General features: G+C 40.0%; 1 protein-coding gene across 1 annotated transcript in view; it reads right to left on the bottom strand.

The window, feature by feature from the left end:
- CUBN (cubilin) overlaps positions 1-25651 on the bottom strand; it is a 143044-nt gene that overhangs the window by 81258 nt on the left and 36135 nt on the right. The window contains 5 exon segments of the mRNA XM_050324671.1: positions 5621-5780; positions 18434-18621; positions 21097-21253; positions 21902-22083; positions 22613-22773. Coding sequence (XP_050180628.1) covers positions 5621-5780; positions 18434-18621; positions 21097-21253; positions 21902-22083; positions 22613-22773 — 848 coding nt within the window.

The raw sequence follows: 25651 nt of genomic DNA on the forward strand, positions 1-25651 counted from the left end.
AAGGTCAAACTGTTTTTAAAGTCCCATTTCTTTTCTTCCAACTACAAATGTTCCCAGAAAAGGTTTTTTGTTAAAATGAAGTGGTTCTTTTTAAGTGCTCCAATAAAATGGTGGTAAAGTTTAGGTCTCTGTGATTCATTTCTTATAATGAATGTGTGGAACTCAGGTTGCCAATCATTTATTAATTGTTTGCAAACAGATCAGAATTGCTCGAGTTCATGCCTAAGTATTCACTGACAAATAGTTGAAAAAAGAACTCACTGATTTTTGCAAATATGTGAACTTCACATCTGGATTGTTTTGACTAAAGTGCATATGCCAGTAGAAACCTTCACATCAGAGCAGAAGCACAATCTCTGAACCTCTGGCCAGCTGGCAGAAAGTCTATATACTAAGTTTCCTCATATGGATGAGGTAAGAATCAGTTCTGTTGTGCTTTTCTGAAAATATAGATGTTACTGGATTTTAACAAAATATTTACTGAAATACTTAGGAGATTAAAACAAGTGTTCCTACCTTTAAACTCACTTGCTACATTACAACACTAAAATAAGAAAACAAAAATAATGATAGAATAACTTTCTAAAATGCTTAAAAAAAACTTTGATTCATTACATGAATATAAACCTTCTCCCAACTCTCCCAATGTTTATATTTGTCTGAAAACATCAGATAAGATTTTGCTTCTATTCAGATAAATGGAACTTGTGCTGTTTATGGCAGCAAACTAAAAAAATGTGATCTTTGGGGGTACATAAAAATGCAGAAGCAGAACCCATAAATTGCTGTATGACTTCAGCTCTCACTGAAATAATAGTGAAAAATCCCAAACCATTCTGTTCCTAGTGAAACATTCCCAGCCCAGAAATACTTGGTCTTGCTGTATGTGGATAGATATGCAGACAGCTGCACTGTGGAAAAGTTTCTTGCAGCTGAACTGCATACAGCATATGCCAAGTTTGTGCCGACCTCCAACAGTAATTTGGAAACTTCAGCCCTGCAGTTAAACTGAGAAAAAAAAGCAAGGGGAGATACTTTTTCAGTAGTGTAAAGGTCCTGGAATTCCCTTAAAACAACTAAAAACAACTACCTACTTTGGTGTTAGTTGCTAGGAAATCAGACAACAAATAGAAAGCTTAGGAAACATATATTTGGTGGGTTTGCTTTCCTCTGACTAAAATCTACGTATTCATTGAAGATTGTGCAAGGGATGATTTATAGATCTTTCCATATTACTGCCTGTCTGGTTAGCAGATGGTGTTCATTAACCAAAGAAGAATCCCTATTCTCATAAATAATTATAGCAGAATAGAAATGTAGTAATCTGTGGAAAACTATTCTATTTGCAAGGTTTTCAAATTTATCCACGGGTATATTTTAGCCACATGCTAGAAAAATCCCGTCAATAAAGGTTAAAGTGAACTGGCACTGTTCCTGTAAAATCACAGTTAGGAAAATGAAAGGATTCAGAGTTTTCCAGTTGTGGTGCTCCTGGTGAAATCTTTCAGTAAGCATAAACTGACTCTAACTGCAAGGAACATGCAGTATAAACATTTGCCTGTACTATACTAGTACTTGCATGAAGTATAATTTGGATTTGATTCTGAAAAATTTTGCTCTGTTGAGTAGGTTTAGTTATAGAATATTGTCCAACAGATAAAGTGGAATCATTTTTGCAATGGGGGTTTATGCAAGAGAGTAAAAATTTATGTGAGATACTGTTTTGGGGTTTTTTTGTTTTCTGATTAGTTGATCACTTCTGTAGCTTTGATTATCATTTTATCAGTCTCCTGAATTCCAGTATTTTTTCAGTATGTTCCAATCTGAAATCAGTAAGATGGACAATAAAGAAAGACAGACTGTTAGGAGCCAGAGGCATAAATGCTAACTTAGGCATTTGAACAGGAGCTGAATCCTGCAAGATACAGAATCGCCACAGTTCCCATATCAGCTGCCAGTGTTTTCAGTGTTGGGAAAAAAAAAAAAAAAAAAAGCAGCCATATTCCAGGTCTCAGATATTGATTGAATGGTTCAGAAACAAGTATTTTAAGAAAATTCTGGCCCCTATTCTTGTATTTTAGTTTGGGAGGAGAGAGAAGAAACAGAGATGAGAAACAGAAGAAGAAATAGAAGAAGAAGCAGGAGTTTGTTGTTGAAGAAACAGAAATTAATTCATCCTTAGCTCTCACAGAGAACATGACTATGTTTTTAATAGTCAGACTGCAACATAAAAAACCAGTTCTGAACATGGTAGCACCCCCAACTCAAAATAACTGCTCAGGACTTCAAAAGATCACGCTCTGTGCATCTTTAGACTTAATGTGACAGAAAGATATTGAAAAGGAATAATCATTTTTGAAAACTGAACAAATGTCAATTTGTCAAAGGCAACACAAGAAATCAACAACAGATTCAGGCTCAGAAAATCTGGGCCTCAGCTCCCTCATTGACCTGCAGCGTGATATTCTTTTCAGCAATCCTAATGGATGCCTGACAACTGTCAGCAGAGAATGGCTTCAGTATCTTAACCTAACCTCTGTTTTTGTTGTGCCTCTCTAAAGAACTAAAAAACTATTTAACATTTTACCTGACACATATACCGAAAATGGGAGTCAAAGAGAATAGTGGGTGCAAATTTTGACTATGCAGAGCAGAAACAATTAAATTTATAAGCTCTACTGACAGCCAAGCAGCCAAGTGAGTGAGCTTCCAATGAAATAGAGATGTATATATATAAATCAGTCGGCTCCAACATGCCCATTGCTTAATAAGGTAGATGACTGCTCTAGGAAATATGTGTCTTCTCAGATAGTGACAGTTGTCACTGGTGTAATTTTGCACTAAGAGACCTTTGCCCTCTTAGCCTCCTGAATTTTTTTATTTTTTTTTAAAGGAAAGCAATTTGATTGGCATTCCATCTTTGCAACATCCAGACTGTTACCAAGAGTTTGTTCTTTCTCAAAGGGCCAATATATGCCCACAAATATATTTGCCTATATTAAGCTTCCTAAAATAGAGCAAAATGGAATAAGCACCTTGCAGATTCAAGCTTTCCTCATGTGAATAATCCTCTTGAGGCCTTGGCTTACTGATTTAGCCAAATCAACTCTAAATCCACCCTCATTAATAAAAGCCCCTTAGATGAAAAGTGTTATTTCAGAACCACCACCATTTTTAAAATGAATTATTTGCACTAAAACTTTCCACTCAAGTCAAAATTATATAGGGCATCTTCAAGCATAAATAACAGCATTGTCCTAAGATCAGTTACTAATTCTGTCTTTGCAAAAGCCTAAAGAGTGTGTTTCCTTCAGCATAGGAGAGGAAAAGATCAGATGCAAATATTTTAAATCAAACCAGTTGAAATTTGTATCGTGTGGCAGGAGGGGCTATTCAAGTCAATCGTCAATGAGGTAAACTTTTGGCTTTTTTTGGATCACTTTTTAACTGTGAAAAAGGTTCTGGGAAGAGTGTCTGAAGCAAACTGTATCAGGCACATGGTGTCAAATGTAAGTGCTACTCTCTTTACCATCAAAGCATGTGAATGCCCTTGATACATATCTCATGGATGTTTCACAACTGCCAGTTAAGGGGCACAGGAACAGCCTGAGAAATAGTTCAGAGCAGCTTGAACTATGTCTGTCACTTGAGCAGAAATAAATGCTTTTCTCTCAGCAATACATGTAGCCTTGTTATTTTCTTGTCAGGTGAGATGTTACCAAACCAGGGTGTAGATTCTCTGAGGGATTTGCCCTCAGGGAAGAAGGGACCTGAACGCTTCACTCTGAAATGTCCAACCAAAGGCTGCAGCTCCTGATAAGTTCCCCCTGTACCAGGAGACTTTTTCTAGTGATTTTTTTTTTTTTTTGGTGCACTTGAAAGCTCTTCAGAAGGGAGAGGCAAATATAGCACCCCGACCACAGGGACATATCTAATTTTATCCAGTCTAGGGCAACAGTGTATGCTCAGACAACATAGCCCCCAAGAGTAAGAAGAATAGCCATATTTGTGCATCACACCAATTGAGAAAAAAAAAAAAAAGGAAGTGTTTGCAATGAACAAAAAGCTGACAACTCTGGTTAGCTCTGAAGGAACTTGCACTCATATTGCAAGCTGTCAGAAGTCACAGCCGTGATGTTCAGAGCCAGCAACGACATTCCCTAAGAGCCAGCCCTATCTGACCCTACAGGTCCTGGTCTGCTGCTTAGATGCAGCCCCACATTAGCAGTCTGGGCCCTGTGCAGCATTAGGCTGCAGTTTAGCGTCCAGGAATTAACAGAAGGGCAGTGCTGTCTGATGGAGAGGTGAACGTGTCAGTGAAGAAAAGGAGTGCAGAGGGGTGGGAAAGGAGGGAAAGCACAAGAGTGTTTACCATGCAGGCAGATTCTGGAAAGCTTTGAGAGCTTTAGAAAAGCAAGTTAACCCAGCACCATGGCTACTGTATGGAGCTGATGTCATCTGGCTGTGTATAAAAGCCTCCACTTTGTCTTCTTTTGTGCAGTCCCAGAATGACATCACCCCGAAGCACAAGAACGTACCTTTGTGCTGCAGCCCTTCCCCTGCTGGCTCCTGCCACACATCCCACTCCTCCTGCATGTGTCCCTCCTTTACCCAGAAATGCTCCTTCATTCCCCCCCCGAACGCAAGGCACCACTGTCTGGCCAACGAGAGCCCTTTGGGAGCCCACAAGCGCCAGCAGTCTGTGGTAGGCGCAAGGAGCTCCTATTCAAGCAGCTTATAGAATGCCATACACCTCAGCAACCCACAGTGGGGCCTCTGCAGCCCACTTCAGCTGCTTCACAATGCTGTCAAACCTGAATGGTGTGAACTGATTAGACAGACAGGGCAACTGGGGCAATTTAATTATTTTCAAGGTTGGATCTCCTTAGATGGGATGTACAACAGCACATGATTTAATCTTGTTACAGTCCACTATTGCTGTTAAATAAGCAGAGCGAAAAAAAAATTGCATTTGTAGCCTCACTGATGAAGAAACTGCAAGCACAGTTTGCAGCTGTACAGTTATACAGATTTGTTTATAACTGGCATCGGTTTTTTGCCTGTTTAAAAAGGCCTGTGACAATCTTCATGACATGCAAAAACAAGAGAACAAAACCCAAATGGGCCAATGTTATTTCATGCAGATAAGTGAGGTGGGGGGCAGCTGGAAGTGGACATTACCCAAGAAAACAAGTACTGCTAAATAAAATTACAGTGAAGTCTGCACAGAAAACACTAGTCTGTAGAAATGGGGAAAACTGAGGGCTGAATGATCCCATCAGAAAGCCCATCAGAAAGTCACTCATGGTTACCCTGTAACAGCATCTATCTTCTGTTCAGTACAGACATTCTAGACATGCTCCTCATTTCTGTTCCTACTCTTGGAAATGAAAGCATATTTCACTAACAGCTCTCAGTGTTTGAGCAGACAAACTTTGGAGGTGTACATGTGCAGAAACATTGACAGGGAAAATATTTAGAGAATTACAAGGAAATCCAATGTTTTTAGAACTGTAGTGGGTTATTTCTACTTAGATGGCATAGATTGGCATAAGCTGAGACTCCATTAAACATACAGGGAAGGAAACTTACCCTCCCAGAGGAAACGTGGATAACTTACCATTAACACGCCACAGCATCTGGAAGCCACTTCTGGCATTCAGTCCATCAGAATAAAACTCCACATGAAGGCTGGTCCCTGTAGTGCTCCCTGCCAGTGGAAGAGATTGTCCACAGAAAGTGCCTATCAGGTCGGATTGTACATCAGGCCCATCATAGAGCTGAAATGAAACAAAAATATACACCAGTGAGTAAAAAGCAGCTCCCCAGTTCTTAATGTTTTGTACAGGATTTCAAGGAAAATGCAGTGACACTTCTCACACTGGCCACCCTTGCACAGTAATATGAGCCCGGGGAGTGTGGAAAGATTTGGATTAAATAATAAGCAAATATAACTCTAATATGTCTTTAAACCTTGCTGCACACTGTGTACAGCAGGGAGGTTTTGCTGTTTCTGTTATGGTATGTATTGGGGGTTGCTGGGGAAGAAGATAAAGGGCAAGTGGCAATGAACCAAAATAGAAAGAAAAAGAGGATGTCACAGGTCTGATTTGCCCATGCCTCTAACTTGCTCAGTGCCTTGGTGACAACTCTGTTTACATCTTCATTTCTCTGAGGCTGTGCTCAGGTGATATCAGGACTGACTGGTCTTCTGATGGAGAAAACCAAGCATTCAGCATCACGAGGGCCTCCCAGAGTAGTGGGAACAAATTGAGAACCAAAAGTAAAGTAAACCTTTAAAAGCACAAGGAAACTTCATATGTGTTCATTTATGGTTTCATAATCATGTGCTAGTGTCCTGCTTTGGAGGAAAACTGGACTGAGCCATGCTTCTGAAATTTGATCTACCCTTGTCATATTTTATGTGACAGTATTTTGATAACCAATGTGTTGGCAAATGTAGCTAGCCTGAAAATCTTTCTGTTCCTCAAATACAGATAATAAATGCTCCATCCCACTCTTAAAACTTCACCACTCTTAAAAAAAACCACCCCAAACAAACAAACAAACAAAACAACAAAATGCTAGGGAAATACTCCTGTAGTTAAATATTGACATCTGAAGTTAGTCATATACTCACATCTAAATGAAAACACGTAATACATGTTTTGATGGAGTGATAGTAGGTGCTTTTAGCTTTTAAACATCTTTACATTTGTTATCTCCAAGCAGGTTTAAATTGTCTTTCAAACTCTTTTGTTTTGTACCTTTTTTCAAATCCAGCAAATCACACTGAGTGTGCATCCATGTTCCTCACCAAATACCACAATGCCCCAGTGTCATTTTTCAGGCATGAGGAGTGTAAATTTTTGAAAAGCTGATAAAATAAGACATTTTAGCTAAATTGCCTTTGAGTTACAATATCAGATTCCTGATTGTTGACAAGTTAGGAGTTGCTTTATTATTTCTACCTTGGTTACTATGATTCCTAAAGTTTAGAAAAACATCAACCCTTGTGCTTTATTATCACTTTGCCACAGTTCATCCGATCTGTCTCACAGTGCATATCTTTCTAACATAACCCAGCAAACTACTGGCACAGAAACCATGTCTGAACATTCTCATTGTGAATTTTTGGCATGCTTCCTTTCAGAATTTCAACAAAATCTTTTCTTTGTTCTGAAGCCATCACTGTAAAGTTCTTTCCATGCAAAGAATCAAATCTACGATCTCTAGAAAAACAGCCAAGGTTTATTTATCTTTGCTCTCCATTCAAATCTCTTTTCCAAATATCTTTGGTTCCACTAAGAATTCTCCTACACTCAGCACCCATAGTATGGAAGTATGATATTACAGAAAATATTGATTAACCATGCTAGCTACTAATTTTCACACACATTTTCTGGCAGATTCAACATATGGGAACAAGTAATTAAACCCTCAGCTTTTCTGTTCAAGATGTTGGCCTTGCAGAATCTTCAGAAATCTTATTGTTCATTTAAAAGATACTTGGGGCCAAGAAATCTAGTCAAATGCTTTCAAACCCTCAAGCACACAGTCTACTTGAAATGTCTTAAAAAAATAAATTGGAAGTAGTTCTGCCAGAAGTTAGGGGCAAATTGCAGGAATAATTCTATGGTAATATTCCATGGCGTATTTTATGACTGGTACCCATGAATATAATATAATGAAAGGCTCAAAGCATGATAAGTGTATTGTAACTTGAGAACTATCACCCTATTTGTTATGATTTCTCTTAGTGAAATCAGAAAAAGATTGTAGGTTTCTAATTGCAGACACACTGCTGGTGGCTCTTGCAAAGCCTTGATCAGATGTGTTTGATAATAAATATTAAATTTCATAAAGATTAGATGCTTATATATTGAATATCCACTTGTATTCTTTCCAAACATGAAGTTTGAAGGACCATCTGATGGAGGGGTGAGCTGTCCCATGCCCAGCATTACAGCTATGACCTTCTTCCAAGCCAGGTTGAAAGCTTTACACATTCTTTTAAGGCTTAAGTTCAGCAAAGTGAAATCAAGTCAGATCCAATTAGATTTTTTAATAGTACTACTTCCTTTGACAGCTTTGTGGTATATAGTACTCATATTTCTGTGGCTTCAAGCCATGGAAACCTTACACCAGAAAAATATGAATGGTGAAGAATAAATCATTGTGGAGATCATGAATCCGTGCTCTGAATAGAAGCAAAAAAACTATGTTAAGATACATATTCACTGTCAGCCATTAACTCTAGAGATTACAAATGAAAAACCATTCTAATGAACTGTGGACTAAATCATACCCAGAAACTTCCAAATTCAAACCAAAAAAACACAAGCTTCTTGAGTCTCCTGCAATTTGATTCATCAAGGGAGTATTATTTTTATCTAAGACAGCTAATGCTGCATTTCTATGTAATTTCCTCTGAAAACAGTCTGTCAGTTTTTCGAGACACAAAGAATGGTTACTATGGCAATCCCTTCATGCCGTGCTGCCCTGTGGGGTTGGGTTCAGAGCAGCATTTCGCAGGGAATTTGAGTGCCTGGCCAGCGGTAACTCATTGAGAGGGGCAGAACCACGACTGCTAGAATTACAGACGGGGTTTTTTTGAGCTGTCCTTCATTTCTAAATGAAGGGAACAGCTGTGTGTTTTCACAGGGCATTTTGAACTTCACCAACCACCTTTTGCTCTCACACAAACACAGGCAAGTGAAACTGAAGCTGAACACAGCTTTCATGAGCTACAGTTTCCCTCCTGATCTCTGAGATAGTGTTTCTGGGTAAGGTCCTGCTTTGTCAGCTGTGTTATCTTAAACTGCTGCAAATTGAGGCAAGATTCTTCTCCAGGCTATATGAGGCAAGGTACTCCTTAGGATTGTGCAAGGCAATTGGATTTTGAGGCACTCCTGTACTATACTGACTTTAGGAACTGGTGATTTGCCCCCTTCCAGCTTCCCATTGGGAAGAAAGTGCTTGCTCCCTTTCTGTGTATATATTTGTTTTGTAATATATTTATTTGTTTAGACCTTTCAGCCTCCACCAGAAAATCCAAGGGCTTCATAGTAATTTTGGCATGCAATCGAACAGTCAAAATATGCAAACAGCTGCAGCACATGTTCAGATCCTTGGCCTCCCTGCTTTAGCCAAAGAATTGCCAAGCAGCACCCAGAACGCTCCATTTTATCAGCCTGCACCCCGGCACTGGGGCCAGGGGGGCATACAGTACGTTCAGATGAATTATTAGGCACGGGCTCAATAACTGTTAAGAGAACTTCCTTATCAGGCTGCCTAGGAGCAAGCCTATAGGCTGACACAAAAGTAGAAAGGGGAGGTACCAGCTTTCTAGGGGAAGAATCAAGCTGTGTGACTGTCCTGCAGCGAAGGGGCAGCTGAAAACCATCTGCTATACATTAGAGTGGGGCTGGGAAAGCAGGACTAACCAGGGCTGCAGGAAGGGTTCAGCTTGGGTAGCTCTCCCAGGGGAGACACCATGGTCACCAGTATGACATTTTGTCTTTCTGACTCTTCAGCCTGGAAATATGTTGCTGACACAAAGAATGATGCTCTGGAGGCCACAGCTGTTCACCCCTCTTTGGAGGAGCAAAGCAAAGCGGCATGACCTGTGTCACAGAAAAGCTCATTGCCAGAACTGGAGGAAGGGCTCAAGAACTGAGCTCAGTGGAAAATGGAGGTTTTGCTGCATGGAAGAAATAAAGACCTCAAACAAATGGGAAAAATAAACTTTAAATGTGTTCTATTTGGGCATACTTGAAGCAGGGACAATTTTCTACCTGAGCACCTTGTCAAGCTTATTCCTTATTGCAAAGTAAGCCTTCCAGAAAGGTAGTGAGACTCCATCTGTTCAGTTTTCCTGGCAGAAAACTGGGGGAGTTTTAGGGCAAAATGTCATTTTTCTGTTGGAGAACGTTATTTCTATGAAAAGGCATGGGTTCTTTTTTCATCAGGAAAAACATTACAAAGGAAAAACCCATGGCTAATCTGCTCTGAAAAAAAATTGCTTACATATACTAGTTAGTCATAACACATAGTCTCGATCCAGAGATGATGGAGTCTTCGAAGTCAAACTTTCAGTTTCATATGAGGTGAAAATCCATCCTATGAATACTGACAGTTCTCACTTTTTGTATTGTTAATAATACTGTTATCAGATGTCAAGAATTCATTATAATTATGAAAAATTATATTAATAATTGTCTCAATTTGAGACTGTTTGCAGTCAGAAAGTCTTTTTACAGGGACCAGCAGCAACAGCTCTGGGCTGTATCTGCAGAACTCATGAAAGGAGGCTGTGCCTTGGATCAGATCAGCAGAGCTGCAAGTGTCCCACCCATGGCCAGAGCTTCCAGGACAGTCTCAAAGAGCTTTTCTGACACACACAAGTATCCCTTTTCTCTTTGAAGTGGGAAACCTGATATGGGATTGCTTGGATCTAAATACCAGACTCAGTGATTACAAGTTTCTGAGTAACTCTTCCTGAAAGGAAATGAAAGAAGAGGAAATTTTGGAAAGGAAGTTTTGATGGCATTATAACAGGTATGTTACCAGAAAACAAAATGAAGCAAAAACTATACAACATAATCATCATCCAAGTAACAGAATGCACTCCAAAGATAGATCACCATTAATTGTTAAAACAAGAATAACAAAATCAAAACCAATTAATTTCCAAGCAACACGTTTCCTTTCCAGAAGAGCTAGAGAGCAAACTTAAGAACCTGCAGGTCTGCCAGCCAGACAAAAATAAACTAAAGCTCCAGAATGTGGCCCACTGTGCTAAGCACCACAGCAACATCATTTCATAGAAACAAAGGCAGCTTAAGACTTTGAGGAGCTTACTGCATGGAGCTTTGATACTTCTGAACAAACAGGAAAACAAAATAAAGTTATGTCTGTGCTTGCATATTGAGAAGTGTTTGCAATTGCCACTAGAAAAAAAGCCCTCCTTAAGAACATATTCTAATTAATATGTTAATATCATTATTTAAATATGTTTATGCCCTAGATAACCTTTGATAAATATCCTTGCTCTGACCACTGGAGGCAACTTTCTTGTCTCCACACAAAGACACACACTAATTAACCACTTTATTCTATAGAACAATGGAGTTTGACATTGTACATCAATAGACATGTAGGCACAGTAGTTAATATTACTGGGATTTATCTAACATATGAAAATGTAAAAATGTCTAGTTTTTTAACAGGAAGAGTTTTACCTGAATCTATGTTTTATCTCATAAGCTGAGCCTGAATAACTCAGAGCCCTTTGAAAGTTTCAAACGATGTTAAATTCCAAATTAGACTGCAGTATTTTTTTTAATAATTTTTCACCTCTTACATTACCACTTACTACGTTCTCAAAGAAAACAAGGGTTTTCAACTACAGTCATATCTGCTTATTCTTGTCTTCCTAGGAAAGGTTTATTTTGCAAATTATATAAAACCAGTGTTTTTCTTTAGCAATGAATAAATTATAAGAATGTAAGAAATGCAGGGCATATCTTCGGATTGAATTTAAAAAGTGTTTTAGGTATAGGAGTAGGAAACAACTGCTGTTTAAGAAAGGAATGCCTAGGAGACTTCCATCTAGTTGGTCAACCCTAAGACCTGCACTCAGAATCTTATTTGTTCAGCATGGTGTTTTAAATCCTCAAACCTGTGTCAAGAGAGCACCTCCACCTAATCTCCATGCTGTCATGGACAGAATCCAAATGGGTCCCTAAAGTGTCTCTGCAGCCTTTGCTGACCAAGGCACCGCCTGAGGATCCACGCCTTTGTGGCAGTGGGATCACATATGCCTGGTGATGAGGCTGCGGCTATTTTGGTAGAGCACCTGCTTTTCTCAAAGCCTCAGAAATTGAGGCGGTTCCTCTGCAGTGAGAATCCACTCACAGTGGAGGAAGCAGGACTGCTTTTGAGCTTGGGACAATAATATTTCCAAAGTTAATCTTCAGCAGAAAGCTGCTATTGTGGGAAAAGCTCCTTACAAAGAGACGGGGGTGTGCCTAGGGACACAGCCCTGAAAAGCCCAGGGTGATCTGAGCAGTTTGCAGCCCTGCCGAGTCCAACGCAGGGCTGAGTGCTGCTCCTCCGCTGCTTTGCCAGCCCAGATGAACTGAACTGACACTATCAGAGGCCCAAAAGGGCAGGACTGCCTCTGTGAATCCCCCCTCCCTTTAAGAAAATTTGCATGACACATAACTATGGCAACTAAGGAGAATTGCAGCTGGTCTCAAATGAAGACAGGACAAAAGGGAAATATTCCTGCCACTTAGGCTTTCAGGCTTGCTCATGGGAACAACTGAGGGCGGGGGGAAGAAGGGGGGCAGACACAAAACCTTCCTAAAAGTCCAGTGTGGTTTTCTTTGAGCTGTCTGGGAGCTTCCCTCTGATGAGGGGAAGCTTTGACTAATGCAGAGGGGGTTTCTCCTGCCACCACGTAATTTTGTATTGCAATGCCTGTACTGGATGGGATACGCAGTCTCACAGATGTTGGCCAGGCTTTCCAGAAAAATTAGGAATACAGAAGAAGAACAGAGGAAAGAAGAATCCAGCTGCAACTGGATGAGTCCTAAATGCTCTGTTTCCAACAAGGGGCATGCACACTACCATCATATGGTGATATTTCACAGCCACTTCATTGTACAATGGTTTTTTCTGAAGGAGCAGGCAAAGTCACATTGCTCTGAGCTGGCAGGGTGTGGAAAACACCAAGTCCATGAAGGTCTGACTCATTTTTTGAGTCTGTGGTGGTTTCACTCGTGCTTCTTGTCATCTGAGGTTTCTGTAGGCACCATGCAATTCTTTCATCACTACAAATTTAGCTGTCTTGAGGGGTGGGGGTGGTTTATGTGTGTTTGTAATTTTGCTTCTACATAACCTTTCAAACAGCAAAGCCAAAGTCTGCTTTGATTCTGGCAATGCAGGCAATTAGGAAAACAAAAATCTAAGCCCTGAGCCAGTCTCCTTTAGGGTGGGCAGCTTTTTGGCCTGACACTCTCCTTTTGAGTATCCAGATGTATCACTGAAAATCAGTGCATGGACTAAGATTTTGTTGTGTACCAATGGTAAGGTCTGCCAGAGAAACCTGAGGAGAATTGTCACTTTTATCCTTACAGCCTTACACTGAAGGACTTTTTGTGGAGGCCCATAACCCCCTGAAGGAATTCAGGGATGGGCTGGCATGCTGCCAGCTTGCATGGTAATACTAATAGATACCACAGCAGTCTGGCCAGCAGGCTGTAATTTGATGTCTGTGTGCAGAACCTGGATAGGTTATTTCATATACCATCTGCATCCCCAGGGCGATGTACCACCAGTGACATTTTGTAAATCAATGCACAGCCAAAAGCAAAGCCATTGTCTGTGCTTGGAGAGTTCCTGCAGCACTTTAAAAAGACACACCCATGAATAAAATATAATATTAATAATCTCCTAATATGGTTTAAGCATATTTACTAATTACAAGAGGGAGTAATACTAGAAACAGCGTAAGATATTTTTATGTTAAGCTAATTAAAAAAAAAAGTATGACCAGATGAGTGTGAGCAACAATTATCTAATGCAGTATTCCCAGATGGAGGAAAAGGATATTATGGCACATCCCTGGAATGCTACTGTGGTTTAAAAAAAAAAAAAAAAAGGGGACATCCTGTTACCACCAGAAGGAAATGAAACCATTTTCAGGAGCAGATGCCATATTAATTCCTGTATTCATCTGATAATATTCCACATGTAAGTGTGCAATGGTATTTTAACCACTCTGAGCCTCACTGCTGAAAGAGTCTTGAGTGCTTAAGTACAGTGACAGTAAGCAAGCAAGGAAGTGCTTTAGTCCAAAGAGGAATTCTGTCCTACCCTGCAGCAGAAGAAAGGCATTTGTTATTATCAGGCCACTCTTTGCCCCCATAAGATGTACTTTTGCATTAACCCAATTATAATTACATCTTTGACACTAGATCAAAAGTGCACAGACCAAAGGGGTGAAACTCAGAGAGCTCTGAAACTTGTCTTGCTTCATGACAAGTTTGCTATCTGCTTATCAGGCTGGTGGCATCTTGCAAAAGGCTGGGCAAGCTCTTTCCTGTACTTATTAAAAGCAGAGACTAAACAGACTGGACTTCAAGGGATGGTTGTACTTTCTGAGAAGAAGAAGAGAGAGTCAGATCGTGGTTGAAAGAAAAAGATTAGTGGTTTTCAAATAATATTTTTCTTGGATAAGGAAGGAGTAAATTTCCGTTCTACTGCAAGACTGATCTTCAGAACAAAAACATGACATTCTCCTTACTTACAAAAGAGCTTTGCTTCCATAGAGATTATGTTTTACCATGCAGAAGAAGAAGGTAATTCTTCATTAAAGACGGGGAATTAAACACATGCTTGTTCAGCTAATAACCTGATGAATGTAGAGGAAAGAATGACATTTCTATGTCATTGTCTGCAATATCTCACTGGTTACAGCCTGATGACTCCTCTAGAAAGCCTAATGTTAGGTCATTTAGCCAAGCCACAGCATGCAATATAATTTAAAGACCATCCAATCTAATTACAGTTAGTGAAGCATCATTAGGAACCAGTCTGCTATTTGGTATGCCTTGTATCTTATCATTCCCCCTTCTGTATATGTCTTTATCAGAAGCAATTAATCTCATATTCTTGAAACTTTGCTATAAAACTCCTTCCAAAATGTCACACTTCCTATGAGCAATGAGCCAGCATCCTCTGACAGGCCAAGAAACACTGCACATTGCTCATTTGTTGAGAAAGTGCTTATATGAGGTTCAGGCTATAGACTGACATTGTAAAGAACTGCAGTTTTGACTTCTTCCCACACTACCCCTTCTCAGTTTCTGGCACTTAAGCATCCGGGCAGAAAATTGCCATGAAATCAGAAGAGCAGGGCTTTTTCCTTCCTACTTGAACACAGTATAAATAGTAGTAGATACTAAAGCGGTGGAGATGCAGGCCCTGCCCAGATCAGAGTGAGTCAAAGCCCATAAGTGTTTCCTGTGCAGAGGGATTGCTGCTTACCATGAGTAACACCAGCCAGCTGGTGGAACAGTGGCCTGGCTGACGAGAAGCATCCCATGATCAAAGGAGAAAAGGAAATACATAACACAATACACAGCTGACTTCTCATTGTACAGCTGTGACTGCATTTCAGTCTGGGACAGCCACACGTTGCACTTGTACTTACTCATACTCTCTGGGCATCTGACTATATTTTTACTTGTCCTGTATGGGAAACAGTTATTTGCTCTACAGGATGACAATGTCTCTGGTAACTGACAATCACTAGGAATACTCCTATGTAGAAACTTTTGGTATTGTCATCACTCTACATATTCAACTTCTGGCTCATATGTGGACTAAGCCAGGGACCAAATAGCAAATTAACATATTCTGTGTATATCAGACTGAATCAGTCACGAGGCAAAATTTTCTTCTTATATGCTACATGTAGGTTTGGGTCAGAGTGTAAGTCATAATTAAACACAAAGCTGAAGAACAGGCCCTTTTCCAGTATGGAGACTGGGACCAAAACCACAGTGTCCAGCAGGCCAAGTCCAGCAGTACTCAACAACATAGATTGCTCAGTCTAGCTGTCCCCACCCCATGATTTTCTCCTTCAGAATTCAGAAATATTTCAAAACAATCAGACCGTTATTTTGAGATATTTGCAATATCATAAAAATATGTCCACATGCATTAAATCTGTTTCTTGTACTGGTTTGGTTTTTTTGTTTTGGTTTGGTTTGTTTTGTTTTTTTTTTTTGCAACTGCCATTTCTTGATTGTAATCTGCTAAGGCAGGTAATGTCCCTGCCATAACACCTCTGCAACATTTAATCTTGTCCTTTTCCATCACATACAACCCTCCCTTACTCCTTCTACCACTACAATTGTGATCATTACCTCATCCAACCTGAAAACTAACTCTTGTCCTTCCTATCCCCAGCCTCCCAGCAAGCAGCAGCAAATATTGTCACCAAGCCTGCCATCTGCTAGCTGCCACGGTGCAACATGCTGCTACTGTCAGAGCTGCCACAGAGCTAAGAGGGCAAACAGAGTGTTGCTACCTGCTGCAAGGGGCTGAGGTGGCAGAGCTGATGCCACCAAACCCAAAAGGAGATGAGAAAAAGGACACTGAAAAGCTGCCAGGGAAAAGAGCACTTGGATCAGCACCAGTGGTCACTCTGGATTGTGAGTGCAGCTACACGGAAACTGTCTGAGCAGCAGCTTCCCATTTCCTTCAAGAAAATGGTGAATGGCTCTGGCATATGATCCATGTATCACCCACTTAGACCACAGTGAGCAGGATTATATTTCTATTATACCCAGCCAGACCATTGGAACTCTCCCCTCTTAGGCCTCTTTGCAATAAAGGAATCTCAAAACTAGCATGTGTCAGAAAAGTAATCTACTTTAGCTGAGCAGCTATGAGGTTTCTTTTAAATAACCTTTTTTCCAATTTGCAGTGGTGTCAGACTCCACATGGATTTCAATCAGAAAAGTCCCAAGTATCTGCAGTCTGCTTAGAAAGTGAACTGTACACTTGTTCCAGATGACTCCCCCTTTCCCTTACACCACAGAGCACTCCCAGCCTCAACAATATGCTCCCCTTTCGCAAGAGGCAGGGTGGGAGCAAACAGTGTTCAGTTCCCTGGCTGGTTCAACCTTGTTCTCCTTTTTACACTATGGCACATATTTGTACAGCATGCAACAACCAAATGAGAACATCTTTTCCAAGTGGTATTTCTTAATGGCATTTGGAGAAAGATTTGTAAGTAATGTCACAGGACTGACAAATTAAAGCCTCCTTAACACACTTCCATGATTCTCTTTTCCCCTTGTATTTCCCTTTTTAAACCTCTTTCAGTCTGTATTTTCTTTGATTGAAAGCACTGAAAAGTTGTTAAAACAAAGAGTGCTCCCTGTCTCCTCACTCCCTCAGATATGTTTTATTTCTGTTCTTTTAAGTGCTTTGGATCAGGTTCCTCGCCTCTGGCATTATTCCTCCAGCCTTGACTTACATCTAGAATAGTGTCTTCTGGCAAGTTTCTGACTCCTCACTGGCTGGCTACTGTGTGCAAGGCTCCTGCTTTTCATGGGTCAAGGGCTCAGGCATCTTGAGACTAGCACTGGCTCCAGTGTTTCTTTTTCAGCCTCCTCACAAAAACAAAGCAAGGTTTAATAGTTAGTTCTCAATATAGTGCTCCCTTATTTATTTTCTTCACATGTCTGTTCTTTCTTACCATTCCTGGCCACAAAGAGAAGAAAGCTGGAAGAACATCACTTTTGCCAGTTTATTACCAATTTTGAGCTGTGAAAGCTGCCCTAGTAGGGAGGTAGAGGGAACGAGAGAGGATATCTACATGGAACAGATTAGCCCAGGCCTGTTCATCATCACCAGGCCTGTTGTTGAACTTTCTGCAAGACCCCAGTGTGATTAAGTATCCCCAGAAATATGGGCACTATTCCATAGTCCTCCTCTTCCTGGCTATAAGTAGTCTTTCTAACACTTCTCTAAATTTCATCTCCTCTAAAGCAAAAACCTAAATAGAGCACAGCAGCTACAGGCTGGCATCCTGTACAAGGGTGAGATCTGAAGGATGGATGAGTTCAGTAAAACAGCAAAAGAGTAGGCAGGATATTATAACCCACAGTATAGCACTGATCATGACTACAATCTACTTCCCACAGTACTAAGCACAACACTGAGAGAAAATATCTTTTAAGTTATCCTAGAAAATGTTAAGAAAATATCTTCTCTGTCCTAGAGATCTTTATTTTTTTTTCAGGAAATGAAAATAAAGGGTACTTGTCTTTAGGTTGACTGGATGCTTTATTTGGCTAAAAAACGTCACATTTTATTTATGGATACCTTAATTTTCTTTCGGTCCCTTTAAAGAGGCAGATGAATTATGAAAAGAAAAATATAAACAGGAGACACTGCAACCCTCCCTTTAAAAATGTAGAAATAATACATACTAAAGTTTTTGAACCCACCCCGCTCCTTCTCAGGTAAAAACAAAAGGAAAATAATTGGGCTCATTGCCTTTTTGCAGTCAGTTTACTAATCCCAGGATTTCTTCTGCTTTACATGAAGTTGGAATCATGACATCTCACTTCACCTATAAAAGCCAGTGCCCCTAATCTCAGGTGGTAGCCGGAGTATAGCAAACCAAGGCACCTGCAAAGGGATTCATCCTCCCATTTGCACAGACCTGTCTTAGGGCAGCAATGCTTCTCCCTACTGATCACAGAGGAAACAGGGTCAAATCATTTGGATTTAACACTTGAGTTTTAGTGGTTACATTTAGACATGATAAATTTCCCTTGCTCTTCTGCAAGCCTTATTATTTTTCTTTATTGATGGAGACCTAATTTTTCTTGTTTCTACTTACCTTCAAGAAGTCACGGTTACAGTCCGAGCCATCTTCTAAATCAAAGGCCGTGAAGCTATAGTTGAGAGTGTTCCCCTTGGTAGTCTGGATGGTCCAGCTGCAGTGCTCATGCAGTGGGTAATTATTTGGATAATTTAAACTTTCCAATACGCCATGGCTACGATTAACAGTCAGTACTTCATGGCAAACTGAAAAAGAAGTGATAATAGATCATATTTGTGCAATGATCCAATAACTCAAAAAATTACAAATTTAAGTTACTGATAGTATTACAAGGTGAGAAATAATTTTATTCAGATTAGAGAAGTCATATAGAAAGAGAATTGTGACCTGCTGAAGAACATATTTATATGTTCCAAACCAGATCCAGACTTTCCAAACTCGAATCCTTCAGCTCTATTATGACCTTCTTTTCTGACACTTGCAGCCTTGTCAGTATATGTAGTACATATATATTTTGGCAGTTTCCTTTAATTCTAAATACGTGGTTATTCCTGAACACATTCTGACAGATAATGGCAGAAATTTGCCCTGTTGTGTGAAACAATTTGGGAAGGATGCTCAACAAAGATGAACAAATAGATTGAAGTGGTTCATTTCAGCAAACTAGGAAAAAATTATCATCATGGCTAAAACAACAAATGGAAAGTACACTACGAGTATTGGGCTTTCTGGCTCCAGGAACAGGAAGTGATTATGAATGTTTTTTTAAAAAGAGCCGTGATTTTTCTTTTGAGACATCCAATAGAACCCTAGCATAAGAACCAGACACTTACCTGGAATAATAAGAGCTTTCCTTGAAGTGCCAAGAAAATGAAAATAAACTAAACTAGATAAAGAATGAAATTACAATTATAGTATCGGGTCAGTGAGTCTCATTTTCCTATATCCACCTTGCCACAAAGACAGAAAATATCAGTGTGGGCAATCCCTTGTCTGGAAGCAGCATGCCATGTGTATCAGGAGCAGAGCAGTGTAATGCACAGAGAAGTGGGCAGCAGGAGGGGAGTAGGACAGGTTCTTTGCTTTGTACAGCAAATCTGCAGTGTTTGAACAGCAGAAATGGCTGAAATTCACTTGCATAACTGTTCTATTGTTTGTCACTGAGGGTAGCACACCTACCTCCTGCACATTTTTTATTCTTTCCAAACAATTTAAAGAGCAGCAAGGTCTGTGTTTTTAGTACTTTGAAATGCTTGGGATACAGCTGAAGGTCAGGGTCAGGTAGAGAGGAGCTTGTCTGCAAAGCTACACTGAAGCAACAACTCTTTGAAAGGACAGAATGAAGAGCACAAAATGGATTTTGAAGAATGCAAGATGGGTAAAATCTGCTACTCCCTGCCACTAAGATTTTATCAGAAACATATCAGGCACAAAGGTGCCTTTGAATGTTAACTTGATACCATGTTTTCCTTGCAATGTTTTTCAATTCATCATTACATTTCTTTCATGTACATGTAAACGTATCTGGCATCCTTATTTTACACCATACTGCATACATAATTTTAGCTTTTGGGCAAGCCATTAAAAGCCTTCTCTGATGCATCTTCAGGAATTAAATATGAATGTAAATCACATTATCTGATAGCTCAGGTTCTTCATCTGAGTGCTTTGAAAGTGCTCTTTCTGTTTAATTAATGAAAGGGAGGGGGAACCTCTTCCAATATATCTTCTTGACATTGCAGTCTGAAAAGTATATGGTAGATGAATCTGTGATATCTGTAAGGAATTAGGGAGCCAAAGCTTCCCCACTCTTCTAATTATTGTATGTGTCATGTGAGGATGAATAGCTTTGGTTTTGATGTAATCCATTTACTATTGTCCAACTAAATGTCTGTAAACCTACAGCAATCCCTATCACTTGGGCATGTCCTATTTAGGGTGCACAAAGATGCTTGTGAATCATTTTGTATGTGGTGAAGTTATGTATCTTCCAATGTGCATTTAAACATATAAAAAGTATAAAGTGTATGAGGAGAAAAGTAAGTACTGGGACTATATTCAAGATTAAGACTGTGAATAAAATAATTTGTCATGTGTCTTCTTGGATTTTTTCTCCAGATGTTATTATTCTGATATTTCTGGGGTAGACCAATTTTACAAAAAAAGTATTTGCAACAAAAATATGACCCTTACCACAAGATATAAAAAATGAAACTTTTTTAAAGTGTCCCAGGTAGGCTAACTTATCCCAAGCACCTACAACGATGCAGGATGGCTGACAGCAACTCAACTATCCTTTGCCATCCTGCCTCACAAGCAGCTAGAAAATCAGAGAAGCTTGCTGTATCTGCCTTCCCTTTTTAAAAGTCAAGAGACTGGATGAGCAGAAGAGAAAGAACAGTCCAATCTATCCTGTTATGGACTTCCAGCACTCGTTATTCTGAGTAAATCTGGAGTGGTAAGTGCCACTGATGCTGGTAATAAAAGTAGATACACCTCACCAGCTTTCTCTTAAGCAGGAGATGATCTCCATTGCAAGGAAATGGGCAGATAATTTTTAGCTCTCTGTTCTGTAACTGTAGCAGACTAGAGAATTTGGGTCAGTAATATGCTGTACACATTGTCCTCTGCTCATGAATAGGTAAGATCGTGGGCTGCAATAAGTTTCATGAACAACATGAACTGTTGAAACTTGTTCTCATCTTCTTTTACTTACTTACCCTGTTTGTATTTGGCCAAGAAACCTCCACCTTGCAGACTGTTGTCTGTCCTTAGTTTTACAAACACAGTGTCTCCACTGGAATGGATGAGTTCTGGTATCTGATTCCCACAAAATTTACCTAGCTGGAAAGCATTACTGCTATTGCCATCATATACCTGAAAAAAAATTAAAAGATAAATAGAATAAAGCTGAGGGCATTACAAACCCAAGTAATTTCCCACTGCAAAATGTCTGCTTAGGGAATTGTTACTGGGTATACAAGGGGTTAAACTCTATTTCTGTGCAGAGGAAGCCTGACAGGCATTTCAGAAACAAGCAAATCAGTGGAAAAACAGGAAACCAGTAACTGAATACTGGTGGGTTTTGAGGGGCTTGCTCACCAAGAGGCAAAACCTTCACTCCATTTCAGCTTTATTAAAAATATTCGAATAATTTACGCAACAATTCAAATATGAAATTTGGAATTAACAATAGGGTTTTTGACACTGCTGTGCTTTTTTTCATGTAATTTACTAAAAAAGCATACTAAAGCCTTGGTTCAAAATACAGCACATTTAAAATATATAGATTCTTGTCTCAGTGGCCTTTCTATCTAGACATAAATGCTTTTCTTACCAGCAGCTACACAAACATTGCTGCCTTGCCTCTCACGGCTGTGTGATATGAAGGTAGCACATCAGCAAGGAGCTTTTCTTTTCTGGGTCTGTTCACCCAGTAACACTTGAAAGCCAAGGTTCTGTGTTTTCCCTTGCCTGTGTGCCCATCATACCCCCTTACAGAGCAAAGCATCACGGGGTACGTACTGCAAGGTAATCGAAGGTGCACTTGGGGTGATACTCTAAATGGAACTGCTCAAACTGGATTTCATATGGGCTTCCTCGGCTTCCTCTGAGTAACCAGTAGCACTCTGAATTGTGGTAATATGGCATAGGGTAGTTGGGAGACATGAAGATGCCAGAAGCTGTCATCAAAGTCCCACCACAACCTGAAAATGGCAAAGAAACCAAACGAACACTTAACGTATATAAGAGTAGAGAACTGGGCATGATGTGTGAGATTCTCATTACTGACCTCCTTCACATGCTCTGAACATCTAGAGCAATGCCCCAAAAATTCTGCATCTAGCCATTAGCATTGTAAGCAGAAGAGAGCCCATAGCACACAGAAATATTAACTATCTAATTTGAAAAGTGCTTCTGATAGGCAGTTAACCTTCAAATAGAAACCTCTCAATTAAATTCTTGATTACCACCTTCCTAAACATATGAGATAATTGATGCAACATTTTATCTAGTGAATAGTACGTCCTTGCCCGTAGTGAAAAAGAAAGCCCAAGGATCAAGAAAGTTGGATCCTTTATCTTAACAACATGTATAGATGTTACTATATAATTGGAGAACAGATTTTAGAAGATGGGAAGCAGAAAAGATGTGGGGAAAAAGGCAACAAATTAAACACAAAGGATCAAAAATTAGATGTGTAAAATAGTTCTGTACTTGATGCAGTCATTTTACCTGCTGATGTACCATCCCACTCCGCCGAAAATCCCTTTTCGGTGCCAAATACATCACTTACAAACTTTATCCACAGCTTGTTACCATGAGAGATTATAACAGGAGGCAAGTCTGTACTACAGTATTTTCCAAGAAGAGGAGAAGTTTCATAGCCTCCATCTCTAGAATGAGAGAGAATAAAAACCTTGGGTCAAAGAGGGAAACCATAAGAAATCTTAACAAATCCAAAATATTGGGATTCTTTCGAGCCTGGGAAAGCCTCGTCCTGGCTCTTCATCTTCCGCAGCAATATCACTACCAAATACTAGAGGATTCCTGATACTTTCAGTAAGAAGCTCTACCACAGTCGCCTGCTTGCTGAGTAAGTCACTCTCTCATCTGAGCAGCCTGTCCAGAGGGTGTCAACATAATAACAGGCTCAAGAAGTGTCTCAGGTAGAATCAGTGCTGCAAAGGGCAGGACTTGCTCTTGTATTCTACTGGGTGGTACCAAAGGTAATCCTTTAATTTGAAACAATAGTTTCATTGCTCACTGGTTAGCCTGGCACAAAACTAGATGAGGTGACTTATTAAAACCCCCCATGTTTATTTGCCACCACAAAAATGAGAATTCATTTCTGAATTCATTTTACTGAATGACGCACATTTTGAAATATTTAATTTATGATGTGCATTTTGAAATATTTTCTTAGTCTTCAAAATTGTACAACCGCTTATTTTCCTATTTTTAAATTAAGTAATACTTCCAGGAACATTTTTTAACACTGTAATCAGGATGCACAGTTAATGTTCTATTTTGCCTCCCGCACATCTCTCATGGCAATAAAAAAGATGGTGACAATGTGTTTATCAATTGCTTTCTAACCTTATCTTCAAAAACTTTCACACTGCAAACACCCTATGGGTCATTAGGACAATAATAAATAAACTTGCATCTATACATGGGTGGGATCTTGATATGATGCTTTTTTAGCGGACAGTAATACTTTTAATTACATTTTGACAGATTTATACCTGCTTTTGAGAGAAATTTCTACTTAGACCTCGCCACTGTTTTCTGGTCATCCTCCCAGCTTAAACTGCTTGCTCATGTTACTGGCAGTTGAAGAACTGTGCCAGAACGTTCCCTCACTTGCATCTCAGCCTCTGCAGCTGTGGTCAGATGAACAATTTTCTTAGCTGACTGAATGCAAGTTATCAGAGGACACCTCAGGACAAGAAATCAGAGTGACACTTCACCTAAGACTTATCTAGCTTCCCCTTCTAATGGTATCACGTTTGATGAGACACTTTGGAAATCCAGTTATGGAAGCAGCAATGTGCTGAATTGCACTTAGCAATGTTCTGGTTGTATTTTAAAATCTTTTTACTACTGCTGAGCTCTTCACAGTGAAAACAGAGTTAGATTTATACAATAAATGAATGTTTTCAGTTCTCAAGGTGAAAAAGTGAAAAAAAGGTCACCCCTGTTACAATTCAAGTTTCCCCAAATAAAGTGCTAATTGTTAAAATAAAGTTAGATTAAATTTAATCTCAGATTGTTGTTTTAAAAACTAAAAACCAAAACACATTGCTTAGAAAATATTGAAAAAGCTTTTCAGGTTTTCATACTTTTCTCCAGTTTGTATGTACAGCTGAAAAAAACCCGCAGCTAATTCAGCTGGAATTCAAAATCTCAATACTGCAACTTCAGCAAGCAGATTTTTGTTTGTTTTTAAAAAATAAAGTACTACCTACCAAGGAATAATCCTTACAGAATATCTGGTATAATGTTCAGAATCAGCTTTATCATGGTGCTTAGTGGGGTAATGGAAACTCATGGCATGCTCAGAGTGAAAAAAACACTCCGGCATTCTGCAGACATGGTTCACCCAGAGAGCTGGCTCAGGAGGACAAGAATGATGCACCAACACTGCAAAGTGCAAATGCCATCTACAGCCACATGGTAGAAAGGACATGTACTTAGTGCTGCTGTATGTAGGCATGCAGGTAACCTTCCTGCATTTCTTCTGCTTGTCTTTGTCCTGTAAAATATCCTAGAAAGCACTTGGCTAATGTCCTAAGTTTAATGGTACATCCCAGAGTAACTGCTGTCTAAAGACTATAAACATACAACAGAATATAGAATTACAAATCATAGAATAATTTGGGTTGGAAGGGACCTTAAAGCTCATCTGTACTACCCCATCTGCAATAAGCAGGGAGATCTTCAACTAGACCAGCCTGCTCAGAGCCTTGTCCAGCCTGACCTTGAATGTTTCCAGGGATGGGGCATCCGCCAATTCTCTGGGTAACCTGTTCCAGGGCTTCACCACGCCCATTGTAAAAATTTCTTCTGAACAACCCAAACTCTCTCAGCCCTTCTTCATATGAGACTGCTCCAGCCCTCTGATTGTCTCCATGGCCCTCCTGTGGACTTGTTCCAACATGTCCATGTCCTTCTTATGTTGGGGGCTCCCAGAGCTGGATGCAGTATTCCATGTGGGATCTCATCAGAGCAGAGTAGAGAGGCAGAATCACCTCCCTCAATCTGCTTGCCGTGCTGCTTTTGATGCAGCCCAGGATATGGCTTTTTGGGCTGCAAGTGCACATTGCCAGGTCATGTCCAATTTTCCATCTACCAGCACCTGCAAGTCTTTCTCTGCAGAGCCCCTCTTGATCCATTCATTCCCCAGCCTGTACTGATACTGGGAGTTGCTCCAACCCAGGAGCAGGATCTTGCTGCAGACCTTGCACTTGGCCTTGAACCTCACGAGGTTCACATGGGCCCACTGCCAAGCTTGTCCAGGTTCCTCTGGATGGCATCCTGTCCTTCAGATGTGTCAACTGCATCTCTCAGCTTGGTATCACCTGTAAACTTGCTGAGGGTGCACTCAGCCCCTTCATCTATGTCATTAATGAAGATATTAAATAACACTGGTCGCAGTAGAGACCCTGAGAGACACCACTGGTCAGCAATCTCCATCTACACATCAAGCCATTGACAATCCAACCAGTTCCTCATCTTCTGAACCATTCACCCATCAAATCCATTTCTCTC

Source organism: Myiozetetes cayanensis, unplaced genomic scaffold (assembly GCF_022539395.1).
Source record: "Myiozetetes cayanensis isolate MyiCay16 unplaced genomic scaffold, myiCay2020 scf1, whole genome shotgun sequence".
In the NCBI taxonomy this organism is placed as follows: domain Eukaryota; kingdom Metazoa; phylum Chordata; class Aves; order Passeriformes; family Tyrannidae; genus Myiozetetes; species Myiozetetes cayanensis.